The sequence below is a fragment of the Anomalospiza imberbis genome, chromosome 8, assembly GCF_031753505.1.
Source record: "Anomalospiza imberbis isolate Cuckoo-Finch-1a 21T00152 chromosome 8, ASM3175350v1, whole genome shotgun sequence".
In the NCBI taxonomy this organism is placed as follows: Eukaryota; Metazoa; Chordata; class Aves; order Passeriformes; family Viduidae; genus Anomalospiza; species Anomalospiza imberbis.
Window position 1 is genome coordinate 35,674,316 of NC_089688.1, and position 14,276 is coordinate 35,688,591.

Genomic DNA, 14,276 nt, shown 5'->3' on the forward strand with positions numbered 1-14,276 from the left:
CCAGCCATTAGAAATCTGATTTGTCAAAGGTACTTGTAAACTTACAGTAACTTTTGACTGGGTGATCAGTGCTAAGGACCTTGAAAAATAGGCAGAAGTTTTCACCCTGTGAAAGCATTAAGATAAATAAAGCAAATTGGTAAATACCATTTAATAGAATATAGGCTGTAGGATTTAATGCTCTAACACATAGCAGTAACAGATCATTCCAGGTAGGGAACATCATATTTCAAAAGCCATACAGTTAATGCTATAAAAGGAAGGATTATATGAAATGAGATTGATTCTTATACCTTTATGTCATAAAAAGTAGCTTCAGTTATGTGGGGTTCTGGAATAAGTAAACTAAGAGGTTATGAGAAAAAGTCAACCCTTAAGTTGCAGACAAAGAGCTTCTACTACCAATATTGTATTACATCATCAAAATATTTCACAGACACTCAGAAATAAGCTGTACTTTTGTATGTCAGTGAAGCAGCAAATTGAATTCTCATAATATGTTTTGAAAATGAGTCTTGTTAGGTTTGATGAGGTGGAAAACGTACTGAGATCACTGGTTTGTTCCAATACATTCAGTACACTTTTCTTGGATGTTTGCCATGGCTAATCTTTTTAATGGCAGTGTAGCTTGTAAACCCATTTGGTAGAGAGCTGTATGTCTCAGTTTCAGAGTATCACACCAAGCAGGATGGTAAATAAGTTTCTCTTGGAGCATGCAAACCCTTTTTTTACAATACCAGAAATTTTATTTTAAGACATATATCAGAAAAACCTTAGTATTTCCTTTATTAATTCAGTGAGGAACAATAAAATACAAATGTCATTTCAAATACACTCACACATGCATATGTAGATGTTTGGGGGTTTTAAGAGTTTTATCAAGGGCAGACTTCAGTTAATTCAGGCCCAGTGTTCAGGAAGTTGAGCCTATCACAAACCCTCTGGATTTCTCCAAAACCCCTTCTTAGCTACTCCCACATGACATTTTGGAAATGGTCTAAGAAAACAGCAGGCCTTACGGTGTGATGAGCCATCATCAAATGCAAAGTTCTGTCTTAGTAAACTGATAAGAGGATTTGGATGAGACATGAAAAATTCTGGCCTCAGCTTATTGAGGTTGAGCCAGACGTTGCCCTTCAGGTGCTTGAGATGATCTCAGCCCATGGGTTCACACAGGTGTGTTACCTCTAGTTATATTCTGTAGATTAAAATAAACACTTTCTGTTGCCCTTTAAAGCTAAGTTAGAATGCACTGGAGATGTCATAGCATGTTTATGACGGCCGCAGAGTGTAACTACCATTTAATCTGCTTCTATTTGAGATGTCTTTACAAAATAATATACTTTTCCTTAAAACAATTTCATAGGTATGGGATCTTATGTACTCAGCATAATTTTCTTTAATCCACATTCCTGATTCCTTGGTTCTGAAGAAATCTCCTGCAAAGCCTACTGTCTTGTCCTGCCTTCCTTTCTGTCACCCTTAAAGAATCCATACAGGAGAGGTTTGTGTACAACTGTGGTGGTCCCAGCACTCTGAACTCTGTTTTCTGTTAAATTATTCATGGATAACTCCCCTTGAGAGAAACCTGTGACGAAATTGCGTAAGATGAACTCTCCCCCCGCCCAAGGTTTCATTTTTCAACTTCTGCATGTACATTTTCTGTAGTCTCTTGTCTAATTTCAAGTTGTTGTTGAACTGATTTTTGTACTTCCACACAGATAAACAGTTTGCTGTCTTTAAACACTCTCACATGCAAAAGCACAAGGTAGGAGGTGAGAGTTTTGAAACTGTGTGTGTCTTAACTTCTTAACCGAACAGTAGCGTTGTAGATCTGAGAAGAGACGTAGAAAAAGAGCACATGAAAATGAAAGAGGGAGGATGGAAATAAAGTGTCTGGAAGAGCTGCTTTTTAACAGTGACATTTTGTAAGTAGTATGGCCCTTTGAGCCAGAGGTTTCAGTCTGCTTTGCCAAAAGTCACTGATGGTTGTGGATGGGATTTGTTTGCAGTTATCCCTACAGCGAGGACTCTAGCCAGGGAAGGCAGTACATGAACACGAGATGTCCAGCCTGGTGCGACAGAATCCTGATGTCCCATTCAGCCAAGGAGCTCATTCTGAAAGTAAGTACAGACCTGCAGCCTCCCAGTGCCTCCACACTGCATTTATCTGCACCAAAGGCAGGTATGGCTGGAAGACTCTGCCCTTGAGTTTGCCAAGCTGGAGACAGCACACCATGGTAGTAAATGGAGGGGTGTGCCTCCAGTGCTTTGCACCTATGAAGGGGGATCTGTCCCCATAAACCTGCTGACAGTGACTAAAAGATGAGCTTTCACAAGCACTTCTTTTGGTATCTGAGCTGCCAGTGATGACTGACTGTCTTCTGCCCTGTGCCTCTTCTGTGCAGGGATGCACAGCACTGGGAGACTGACTGCTTTCTTTAAACAGAGTAACAGAAAATAAAAAAGCCCCTATAAAAAATCCCCATTAGTACCCCAGCCCAGTCCACCCTACAGAGACATAAGCAGCAACTCTGCCCCTACCACGGATTCAGCAGGGATGCAGGCAGGAGCAGGTACAAGTGGCTAGTGGCTGAGGAGTCACACAATTGAGAGAAAAGCCTGTACAGCAACAACTGGAGGCACCTGAGTTACTGGAGTGGTAGATTTCCTAAGGTACTCCCAGGAATATGTCAGATCCTACGTTGGCCAAATCTATCCCTGTCCCCTGAATGAGGATAGTCTCCAGCAGGTAGGCTCCTAACTTTGGTACACCAACTAGGTGCCTAAATTTAGACATTCCATTAGAGCTTTAGCAATAAGCTTGTGCAACATTTTTAGAACATACAGTTCCTCTTGGGATTTAGTGTTTATAGAGAGGGTTAGGGTTAGCTGGTGATGTTCTATCCAAGGTTAAATGATCTAAATATGGTTCAGGAGCCTTCCATTTTTCTTTTCTGTCATTTGCTCTCTCCTTCTTGTTCCACTCTGCCCTCCTTCTTTTCCTGGGAGCACTGGCCCAGGTCAGCTGGTTACCTGTGCCAGTTCCCAGAGCCTCTGTCCCTGTGTGCGTGCTGCTGGCACCTAGACCCCGTCCTGCTCAGGCTGGTGGCTGGCTGCTCTGGAGGGCCAAGAGCAGATCAGGGAATGGGGAGGTGATAGGAGATCTCTCCCACTTCTCCCTGTTCTGAGCTGGCCAGCTGGTGGTGGCCATGGGCGGCTGTATAAATGGATGTGCTGCAGTGAGGTTGTCTTGGCTGGCCAGACTGTATGACTCTAACAGACTTCCTGAACCCGAAATTGCCAAAAGTCATGTGTCTGTCTTTGTGCTCCTGTATAATTAATGCAGTTTAGTGGGAGTGAATTACAGAAAATAATCTTCTAAGTAAATCAATGTTCTATAGCTTCTTGGCTTTTTTTTTTTTCCGGTTTAAATTAATTACACCCTTGAAACTTGCTCTCCTGAAGTTTATAACCTTCTTTTTCTCTCTCATTGGGGTTATTTATTTCGTGATTAGACTGTTTGCTTTGCAGTATATAACTCACTGAAAGGCTAGAAACGTGTTTTCCACAGCTACTCGAATTTCAAGTCAATGCACTTCCTCACACATTCTAATGTGTAAAAAGTGTCTGCATGACATCATAAAATTTCACCCAAAATTTTAGACAATGCAGTATTCAGTAAAAAAAAATGTGAAGTCTAAGGATAATACAGGCTTTATAGTCAAATAGTAATGTCGAAATCAGTGTTAATTTTTTTTCTTATACAAAAATATCATGTCAAAAAGTGAGACTTTACCCAAAATGTTAATGACAGTGCTTGGTGACCATGAAATTCCTAAAGAACAAAGGATTAAAACCATGAAAAGACTGGCCAATGAGGGAAGATTTTTTTTTAAAGCTATGAATAAGGAAATAGATGTGTACACAAAAGCTTGAAGAGTGTAAACAGTACAGAGGGAAAGGAATTCTTTCTGATTATCTAGAGGGCTATAACTTGGATATAATGGGAGAAGATTAAACAAGGGAAAACAAAGTTAGAGCACTAAAGAAGTTTGTAACTGTGAGGTCAGTTACAATTTCCAGTCTCCATGTAACAGAAACCCCATCAGCTGGATCCTTCAAAGCTCACCTTTAAAAGTGCACATAACTCTGTCTCTGGAGCTTTGCATTTGCAAATTGGGGTCAGGCAGTTTGGGACATCTCCAGAAGCTCGTATGCAAAGTGACAGGTGCTGCTGAGGCCAGACTGGGCTTTAACTCAGTGAGTCTATACCAACACAGGAGTTAGCTTATCCAGCCCAAAGCCAAACCGGCATTCTGGCCCATAGAACCTAATGAAAACAGTCATTAGAAAAGAATGCCAAACTGACAGAGGAAAGGGCAAAATGACCCTACAGGTTTCTGTGGTTTTACACAAGAAGCAGTGTTGGCCTTGACTGACAATTTACTCCACTGCAGAGACATATATTTTAAAGCTTTAAAAGGAACTCTGAAGAAAGTAAAAGCAAGTTTGAATTAACTGATTACACTGTAACAAATCCTTAAAATAAAAATGTATATGAACTTTTAAAGAATTTTTTTCAGTTGTAACTATCTATTGAATATTTTAGTCAGGTAATTATTTTGCTGTATTAATTTTTTCTTATAGGCAAATAAAGTGTTTATTTTTCTGCCTAGGCAATTCTGTATTTTATTTCAAACAAAAACTGTAGTAAATCTGCATTTAAATCCTAGGTAAGGAAAGGATAGGGTGCACAAATTGCCACTGTACAGTGTGTTCAGCTACACAGTAGGCATTACAGATTGTACTGACATGGGGCTGTAAACAGCTTTCATGCAACATCATCTATCATGCCATGGTCGGTTACCTCACCATCATGTTATTTTATGCTTCCTGAGCCCTAAACCACCAAAGGTTGCCCACTGCTCAGGAGCTGCGCTGATGCCTGATCGCATGAAGTAATGAATGCTCAGCCAAGTGTATATTGTTTCTGCTTGTGCACTGCTGTAATTTGTTTATCTGTCTAAAGATTATGCAGTTGAAAATCCACAATTTTATGCTGCCTTTGTAAATTATCAAGTCGCTTTTGATGAATGTATCCCCACTTCCGATGCTGGTGGCATTATGATCTTGAAATATTGGAAAGTGCTCATGCATACAATGCAGAAGGTTATGTTTTTATATTTTTGGCAGACAACCGTGCTGTAAAGTAAATCTGACCTTAAGCTTCCTTACTGCATTAAAGATAATTCAGTTTTAACTTTATAGTCCTAAATGCTACTGTTTATATAAAGTTATTGCCCAGTCAAACTTGACTGATTACAGATGAGAAAGTCTTGGCTGTTTCCTACAAAATAAATTAGTATCACCAACTAGTTTAAAGCAATCTACAATTGCATTAGAGACTGGAGAGTGTGCAGATTACAGATTTAATTAGCTTATAGAAATTGTTTAGCACAATAAGAAATCATTTTGTATGGCAATGTATTTGTATTTATTCCTGAAGTACTGCACTAGAGAATCAAAATAGCTTCTCCAAATCACGTTTATTGCAAACGGCAGAAAGATGAGTACATTTTATTATTCATTAAGATAAAAATGCTAAAGAAGTCAGTGTATAAGGGTAAAGTTCAACATGGAACAAAATGAAGGCAATTCATAATGGAGACCAGAGGAATGTCATCTGTCATTTGCTGCTTTTCTTAAAATCACTAAATGCTTTTTTTCAGATGAAGAAATTTATCTCAGAGAAATGGTTAAAGATTATACTCATAACCTGAAAATAATCATTAATTTCTCTGAACATTTAAAATCCCCTATATGATGAAATCAAATGCTGTTATAAGGCAACATGGATTGCACTTATTAATATCTCAACTAATTCAATAAAAATTGTGTTGTTCTTAAAAAAAAGACTGGCCAAATGTGCTTGGTACATTTTGCAGCAGAAGGCTGGAATGCAACTACAACGAGTCACTCATTTCACTTAGTGCAGCATTAGCCACGAATATTTCCCAAGGTCCCATCAGCAGGGAGGAGGCACAGAGATCTCAGGGGTTTTTTATGCAGGCAAACTGCACAAATTACTGCAAGCAGTACTGGGCATAATAGTTCATTTTACACATCCTTTCTCTGGAGAAGCCAAGTGAACATGTGTTAATATCACCTCATTCAGAAACTGGTTTTACCTATTAGCACAATATTTCCAATATTCCTTCTGTGTGTGTAATCCGGAGAATTCTTGGACTGACTAGTGTTTTGTTGTTTTCTGTTTTTTTTTTTTTTTTTTTTTAACTAGTCAGAAAATGATGAGAAGATAGTAATATATGACCACATTGGGCCAAATGTCTGCATGGGGGATCACAAGGTAATTAAATTAAACATTTTAGTCTTTTATCTTTTTTTATTAGGAAGGAGAATGTATGCACTAGGTTCTACTAATTGTAATTCAGCTATATCTCTGCCCTATTTTTAAGTAATACCTTGAAAATGTTTCAAAGTCGAATTCAGCTGCAGCCAGTCTGTCTATCAGAATGGCTGCTTGTATGAAATCAAAGAACAGGACAGGTGATAGAATGAAAGCAGGGTACGATGCAAGCAAAGGGGAGCAGCCATCTGTGCACTTAAAACTCTTCTAGCAGAACACAAGTGATTTCATTGGGTTATCAACTATGCTTTCAAAGCATCGCTTCAACTAGGTTGATGCATAGGTGCTTATTAGTAAAAGAACATATTGGCAGTTCCATGTTCAAACAACAAGTGATAAAAATAATACAGAGAAAGGATAAAGAATTATAAATAAATAAATACCAGTTGTTTAAATTAATAAAATACCTGAATTCTATGGTCTTCTTTGCTGAAGATACCAGATGGAAACCTAAGTTACAAATACAATAAGACATACAAAAAAGTATTTCCTTTCTTTGAAAAAAGCCAATTGAGGAGTAGGAGGTAACCTCTGAAAGCCTATCTAAAAACAGCACCGAGGCTCTTGAATGATAATGCAGAGAAGGATAGTGGGTAATTGTATGTGTGGATGCATGTGTACATGCAAATCTGAACTCACAAATGCATACCCCTATTTAATTCCATGGTCAGAGAATTATTTACTTAGGAAAAATGCACTTAGGGCATTTGGTGTAGAATCATCCAAGGTTTTAAAACAGAGCAACTTACTAACTTATCCAGTAAATAAAAAGCTCTGGGTCAGCCAGTTCAGAAACAGCAGTTTTTGTTTCCTTCATCACCAAGGTGGTGTGGCACTGTTACAAAAGGGAGATGTGTATGGTACCTGAACCTCTTCCCACAGAAATCTGTGGAATATTTTCCCTTAGGTTTCAGTGGGAGCAGAAATCTGTGAGGAGATGATGTTGTTCCCTTATGCAATTTGTAATTAGATTAATTCAAAAACTTGTTGCAACATGTTGTTTCCAGTCATAGAGAATTTTTTGTTGTATTTGCTACTGACTGAAAGGAAAAAGAATAAGAAAAAAAAAGAAAAAATAAAAAAAAAAAAAAAAACACGTATGTTTCAAACATGTAACTTCTATTTTTCCCTAACTTGCTGCAGCCTGTGTTCCTGTCCTTTCGAATAGCTGCTGGGGCAGGTAAACCTATTGCAAATGTGCACAAGTGTTGTGTCGTGCAGTGATGTGGTGGTAAATATCATCTTTTTTCTTTACGTTTCTATTACATTTTCTACATCATTTCCCCTGTGTTTATCTTTCTTTTTAAAAAAATGCCAATTCTGCAACAGGAAAAAGATGCCTACGAAGTGAGAAGATTTTCCGTGAAACCACACTGTAGCCAGGAGGGAAGGCAGCACACTGAAATCTGTAATCCTAACAGCTGTATTGATAAATCCAGTCCTGAGTGCCACATTTTTAGACTGCTGATCGTACACTATGCTTCAGCATCTGGACTCTGTTCAAGAGACGCCTCACATACCTCACTGTCTTGTATGTTCATGTGACATCAAGTAGAAATGTGGAATTATTTTTTATATATATGTCACAGTTCTGTTGCCAAAACTCTAAATAGACAGCAGAGATGTTATGTATTCTAGATTTCACAACTTTCAACTTTTAATAAGTGTTTGTCAGTGTGGAAAAGCTATTTCAGCATATTATAAAGTTTTAAAGGTATCATACCCATTATATATCTTTACCACTTTGGGATTTTGTACATTGGATTGTATAGATAGAGATATTGGTGGTTTTAAATGGTTTTTCTTTTTTGACCAAGGCTTATGGTTTGTGTTTTAGTTTTAGCATTTTTGTTTTCATTTAAAAAAAAAATTCTCATTTTATTTACTATACTGCCATGTTACATGGTTTTTGAATCACACAGCAGCTGCTTTCTATACATACATATATATGTGTGCATATATATGTATGTATGTGTATATATACACAGATATATAAATAATTTATAAACCTGACCAAAACTTATGCTAAATATACTTTCCAATATGAATGCTTGAGAGTGCCATATCAGCAGTAAGTATTGGAGTCTTAGCAGGTTTAGTTAAGTGTCCATCAACAACCAACATTTATATAATAAATAATATATAGCAGTGCCATCCTGGATACAGATATATTGCATACTATATAGCACATATATTAGCAGTTTCACTTTGTTACTCCTATAATCTCTTCTTTCTATGTAATATTAAGGATTGAATGTGAAGTTCTTAGCTAGGTTTGGGTGTAACTTTCCAGAATTTTATAAACTGTTTTTGTCTGTCTTTTGTTACTGTTTCATGGTGCCATATTCTATATTGAAACAATAACAACACGGGAGAAGAAAATCATAGTCTGCTTCAAGTAGCAACTGTATTGGACACAGACTGTATTTATACAGTATTTAAAAAAAAAACCAACCATCAACCCAACTGTAAATTTTCCTGGTTAGTAGCTCAGTGCAGCCTACAATATAGCCTTGTTACAGACATTTTCCTCCCACCACTAAATACAACATTAAAAGGTGATTAGGGAGTCTGTTGATGAAACACAAATGTATGTTTTATTGATTTAATTTAGAACACTACAGAGTTCATGGACCACGTGATGGCATTAGATTGATGCTTGATTTTGGTATAAATCACTACCATTGGAAATTATTTGATGTCCGCTTGCAGAGTTTTCTCAACAGTACAGCCCAGTTTATAGCAATTATTGTTGCCCAAAGGGTGTCTGCAGCTCTGTATTGTTACTGTGCCATGTTGCATTATAACCACACAGTAATTCTATTTAAGCGAACTCAACTCATGATAACTCTGAAGGCCTTTAGAAATGAGTACTCTGGTTCTCAAGCAATAAAACTAATCATGGTGAACATGGCTGTGTCTGCCCCTTTAATTTGGTGATTACAGGGAAGTTCTTAAATTGTCACATTTCTTATTGAGATACCTTTGAATTTGCCAAGCAACAAGGGTATTTTTCACATGAAAACCTCTAAGATAGGATGCAGTTCTGGTGTTAATCAAAACACAATACAATCCGAGTAAGAGGCACTGAGGAGCTGGTATGGGAGCACTGAGGAGAGGAAGGTGATGCAGCTTTACGAGCTGTTCACAAGATGCTAGTCCTCAGCAGGTCAGTAAATGTGCCACCCATAAACTCTTACGTGATTATCCCAAGCTTCAGAAGGAACCTCTCCAGCCTTTTCCAGCAGGGACCAGGGTGAACTCGCTGTAGCCTCCAAGTGCAGGTCATCCGGGGCCCGAACCTCCCCGGGGTTGCAGGGTGCACCGGTGACCTGCCGGGGTGAGCTACTGAGAATGCTACGAATTGAACCCTCAGAAATTCATGAAAGGCAACTTACGCATTTTAACAGCCCCGGAGGTGAATCCGGGGGCGCGGGGTGAGCCAAGCCGGGCTGATGCCAGCGGACACCCCGCCGCAGCCCCGGACAGGCCAGGAGCGGCGGGCTCTGGCCCAGGATGGGGACGGGTCCTCTCAGCTCCCCCTCTGCCCGGGGCCGTGTCTCCGGGCTGTCAGTCCTGCGGTGCCTCGGAGCCCCCTTCTCCCTGACGCCCCCTCAGAGCTCATTTCCTTTAAGAACTTTGGGAAGAGGCAGGTGGGAATGACTAATCTCGAGCGCAGGTGCTTTTATCCAGCCACTTCCCTTCAGGAGCCCGAACACCGATCCGGTCTCAGCGTGCTCACAGCCGGGCGAAGACTAGACCGTAAACTCGATTTACTCCCTCTGTAACCGCGGCATAACTGGGCGCGGCCCCGTTCAGTGAGTAGGGACCTGCGGGAACCCCCCGCCCTCCCCGGGACGCGGAGCTGCCCCGGCAGGAGCGAAGGGGAGTCAGTCACAGTGAGCGGGGACACCGGGACCCAAGGGGGCTCCACGGGGAGAGGTCCGGGCCCCTTTCCGCAGCAGAACGGTGCCGACGCGGGCCCGTGTCGTGCCGCGGTGGGTGACGGTGCCGTGCGGGCCTCGGCACCGAGAGGGAGGGCGAGCAGGGAAGATCCGGGCGCGGCCCTCCGCGGTGCGGGGAGCCAGGACGTGCCTGCTCGGCCCAGCGCTGCGGAAGGTGGCTGCAGAACGGGGGGCCGGCGGTGCTGGGTCCCGCACCGGACGCTGGCTGCTGGGCAGGGCAGCAGGAGCGCCTGCGGTGCAGCCACTCCCCACCTTTGCTCGGGCTGCGAAGCCGTAGCTGAGACACAGGGAAAAGAGATGCTCTCGTTCCTTAAAAAAAATAATAAAAGCAGCAAAAAAAGCATCTTAACAATGCGGGCGGCTCACAGAGCCACGCGGACTCGCGTGTGCCGAGGGGGAAATGTGAAGTCTCGGGCGGCTGGGAGCGCTTTGGCGGCCGCGGAACCACGCGGAGCCCGGTTCGGGCACGGGTGCGGCCGCAGATGTGGGGCCGAAGAACGGCCCGGAAGCCCGGCGGGAAAGCACCGGAGGGTGGTGGAGCCGCCACGGATCTCAACAACTTCGTGCCCGGGTTTTTGCAGCGGCCAGTACGCAGGCAGCGCAATGGGCTGTGTCCCGGCCCCTATCACCCGCCCGAAGCCGACGAAATGCTGCATGGGCAGCTCGGGGTGCACGTTCAGCCTCGGGTCTCTCTCCCCTCCGGGGCTGATGGGCAGTCGCACAGCGCGGGCCCGCACGCGGCAGTGACCGCGGCCCCCGGCCGTGCCACGGGGCCGGAGCTCTCCTGGCTCAGCCCGCCCGGCACCGGACACAGCGGCTCCTTTTCCCTTGCGGAGCAGCATCGAGTACCCTGCAGAAGCTCTGGTGTCCCCGGCCCCTGGCACAGAAATGCGGGAAGAAACTCACTAAAGGAGGTTGTTAAATAATTTATTGATTTATACAAAGTCTTTCCAACACATGTGGAGACATTCTAATGTAAAATCAAGTGTCCATTTTCCTCTCGTGCTTTTTTTGGGCATCGGTTTGGTTTTTTGGTATTATTAAGCATAAAATCCAGAGGCAGGAGAAAGGAAACTGCCAAAATGCTGAGGGGACAGAGTGAAAGAAAACTGCCGTTTTTACACTAGAAATATACATCACAAAATCTGAAATTGCTATATACAAAGTGGCTGAGCTCGGACTTGGGACCCATAGAAAATGTAACAAAACCTGATTGTTAGGAGCAGGAAATTAACAGGAAGGCTAAAGGAAAGAGTGGGAAACCTTACAGGGACACAAAACCCAAAAAGTTGAAAAAATTTCTCTGAAATTTACATCGATGAGAAAGAAAATAAATTCATAACTTATTCTGTAAAAAATATATACATTTCACATACATCTTAGGCTGTACAACACACCACTTCAAACACCCAGTTACACTCACCCCTGCCGCGCTGCCCGGTGCGGCCGTCGGCCCCGCGCCCTCACAGCGTATCCGAGCTGGTGCTGCAGGGGCTGACAAGGGACAGGTTCGTGGATTTGTGCTTTTTCAATAGCCTCGTGATTTTTTCATCGTCTGAGTTGGGGTCCAGGGGCTTGTTGTATTCGTCATCGTCCTCATTGTCTGAGCTCTCCTTCAGCTTCTCCGTCTCCGAGTCATGCTTCTTCTTTGCCGAGGCCATCTCTGCTGCATGTCTCTTCCGCCACTTGGTCCGTCTGTTCTGGAACCAAACCTGGGCACCGGCACCGGGCACAGCTCAGCCACGGCCTCGGCCCTGCTGCCGCGTCCACCCCCGCCGACCCCATCCCATCCGCAACGCGGGGATGCGGGCACTCGGAGCAGAGACCCAGACGGCTCCGGGGAAGGGGGCGTCCCACTGGGGATACCTGCCTGGCTCTGCGGGGCTGCAGGATGCTTAAATCAGCAGCTTCCCGGAACAGTCGTTTGTTGAAAACAGAATACAATAGCCAGGAAAAATAAGTACTTTTAGTTTATAGTGCAGCCCAACATTCAGATGCACCTGCAGGCTTTGCTAAAATATTTGCAGGGTTACACAAAGTAAAGTTGTGCCAGTGGATGTGATCCTCGTGGAAAAGTGACCCTTTAAAAAAATTACCTGCGGGGGGCTTTTTGTCGTTGTTGCGATGGGGGTTTATATTAATGTCTATTTATTTTAAATCATTTGCAGCACAGAGAGCTCTAAGCACAAAATACCTATAAATTAGCCTAAAATCTATCCAATATTGAAATGTAACTTAAATTCTAACTGATAATCAAAAAAAAAAAAAAAATCCTTGCTTGTAGCTATCGACATGGCAGAAAGCGGCCGCGGCAGGGAGCGGGAGAGGCGGGAGCCCGCGGGACGGACCTACCTTCACCTGGCTCTCAGTCATCCCCAGGGAGTAGGCGAGCCGGGCACGCTCCGGTCCTGCCAAGTATTTCGTCTGTTCGAAGGTTTTCTCTAAAGCGAATATCTGCTGCCCAGAGAAAGTCGGTCGAGAGTGTTTCTTCTTACCGTCCTTGTCCAAAACCATCCCCGTCTGAGCTGGAAGCGGAGAAAGAGCTGCGTCAGGGATGAACTCTGCACTGCCCCCGGCCCGCAGCCGGGCCCCGCCAGGCCCTGCGGAGCCGCTTCGGGTGTCCACCGGCTCTAAAGCAGGGCTCGGTCCGGGACAGACCGGGGGCCGTGAGGACTGAGTGACCCGCACCGGGCCTTCCTGCCACCCGCCCCGTCCACCGCGCTCGTCCTCCGGCTTGGGGCCGCCCTGGCTCTGGATCCCAGGCCGCCTGCTTCCCGCGCCCTGCAAGAACCGGCCGCACTTACCGGGACAGGCGAGCCGAGGATCTCTCCAGGGAGAGCCTTGCACCACTCCCGGCCAGAAAATGGGCGGCCGTCCCGGCAGTTCCGCCAGAGGCTTCGGGTAGCGGGAGACGGCAGCGGGGCTGAAGTACATCCCGGCTGAGGCTGCCAGCCCGTTGATGCGGGGCAGCCCGCCCAGAAGGTTGCTGGCACTGCCCACGGGCCGCCCCAGGATGTCGCTTATTCCGTGCGGTGTCCCCAAGGGGAGCTGCGTGTTGAGTCCGCTCAGGGCCGGTGCCTTGAAACCGGAGGGGTTCTGCAGGGCGTAGGGGAACAGGGAGGTCTTCATCTCGGCCATGTTGTGTAGCGCGGCGAGCGGCGCACTGCTAAGGACGAATGCGCTCTGGCGATTAGCATCCATCTGTCCCACCGCTAACATCTGCGGGCATCAGCGAGTGTGGGTCCTTTCCAACCGCGCCGCGGCCGCTCCGCTGGGGACCCTGGCCGGGACCGCGGCCGCGGGCGGGACGGGCTCCTCGCCCCTCGCGGGATCTCAGCGACAGCAAATGCCGAAGTTTGCTGGGAACAGGAAAATCCCGGCGCTTGCCCGCCCGCTCCCGCGGCGGGCAGCTCCGAAGTCCAGGCTGAAGAGCGGCGAAAGCCGAGCCGGGGCAGCGCGGCGAAACAAGACTGGGAGTCCCGGGAGAAAGTGCCCCCACCGGCGGCGCGTCCTGGCGGGCTACGGGCAGCGCGCTCCACGCGCGATCCGGCGGGAAGGGGATGCGGAACCTGCAGCTCCGCGCGTCGCCCCGGCCGCGTGTCCGGCGGCCGCGGGGACGCTCCGCGCCGCGCCCCGCGCGCAGATAACCGCGCGGGCACCTGCGCGCTCCGCGCCCATTGGGCGGCCGCCGCCCCGCGCCGCCAACACCGCCCAATCGGCGGGCGGCGCGCGCCTCCACCCCGATACGTCACGGCCGGGCCGAGCCGTGGGAGCGCGCGGGGCTGCACGTGGCCGCGCCGCGCCCGACGGGACCCCCGGCCCCACCGCCGGGTCCGCCCGCCCTGCCCCACCGCCGGGTCCGCCCGCCCGGCCCCACCGCC

The 14,276-nt window shown here is 45.6% G+C and overlaps 2 protein-coding genes across 6 annotated transcripts in view; one reads left to right on the forward strand and one right to left on the reverse strand.

Annotated features, from left to right (window-relative positions):
- Window positions 1–9,339, forward strand: part of INPP5A (inositol polyphosphate-5-phosphatase A) — a 192,474-nt gene extending 183,135 nt beyond the window's left edge. For 2 of the 5 annotated variants that reach the window (XM_068198389.1, XM_068198391.1), the window contains exons 13-15: window positions 2,013–2,124; window positions 6,302–6,370; window positions 7,760–9,339. In XM_068198389.1, the coding sequence (XP_068054490.1) occupies window positions 2,013–2,124; window positions 6,302–6,370; window positions 7,760–7,975 (397 nt within the window). In that variant the 3' untranslated portion in view covers window positions 7,976–9,339. Of the gene's footprint in view, window positions 1–2,012; window positions 2,125–6,301; window positions 6,371–7,573; window positions 7,662–7,759 lie in introns of all 5 variants that reach the window. The other 3 variants (XM_068198392.1, XM_068198393.1, XM_068198390.1) reach the window with 3 other exon arrangements.
- Window positions 9,340–11,489: 2,150 nt separating this feature from the next.
- NKX6-2 (NK6 homeobox 2) lies at window positions 11,490–13,751 on the reverse strand. The gene is made up of 3 exons (XM_068198394.1): window positions 13,200–13,751; window positions 12,748–12,920; window positions 11,490–12,107 (listed from the first exon to the last, which is right to left on the reverse strand). The coding sequence occupies exons 1-3, from the start codon at window positions 13,612–13,614 to the stop codon at window positions 11,859–11,861; spliced, it is 837 nt and encodes a 278-aa protein (XP_068054495.1). The 5' UTR covers window positions 13,615–13,751; the 3' UTR covers window positions 11,490–11,858.
- Between the last annotated feature and the right edge of the window lie 525 nt (window positions 13,752–14,276).

What these genes read in the sequence shown, in the direction of transcription:
- NKX6-2 (XM_068198394.1), bottom strand. Translation starts at nt 13,614, where the DNA reads ATGTTAGCGGTGGGACAGATGGATGCTAATCGCCAGAGCGCATTCGTC. An exon ending in TCCTCGGCTCGCCTGTCCCG is followed by an intron (nt 12,921 to 13,199) that starts GTAAGTGCGGCC and finishes CTCCGCTTCCAG; the next exon opens with CTCAGACGGGGATGGTTTTG. An exon ending in TGACTGAGAGCCAGGTGAAG is followed by an intron (nt 12,108 to 12,747) that starts GTAGGTCCGTCC and finishes GCCGGTGCCCAG; the next exon opens with GTTTGGTTCCAGAACAGACG.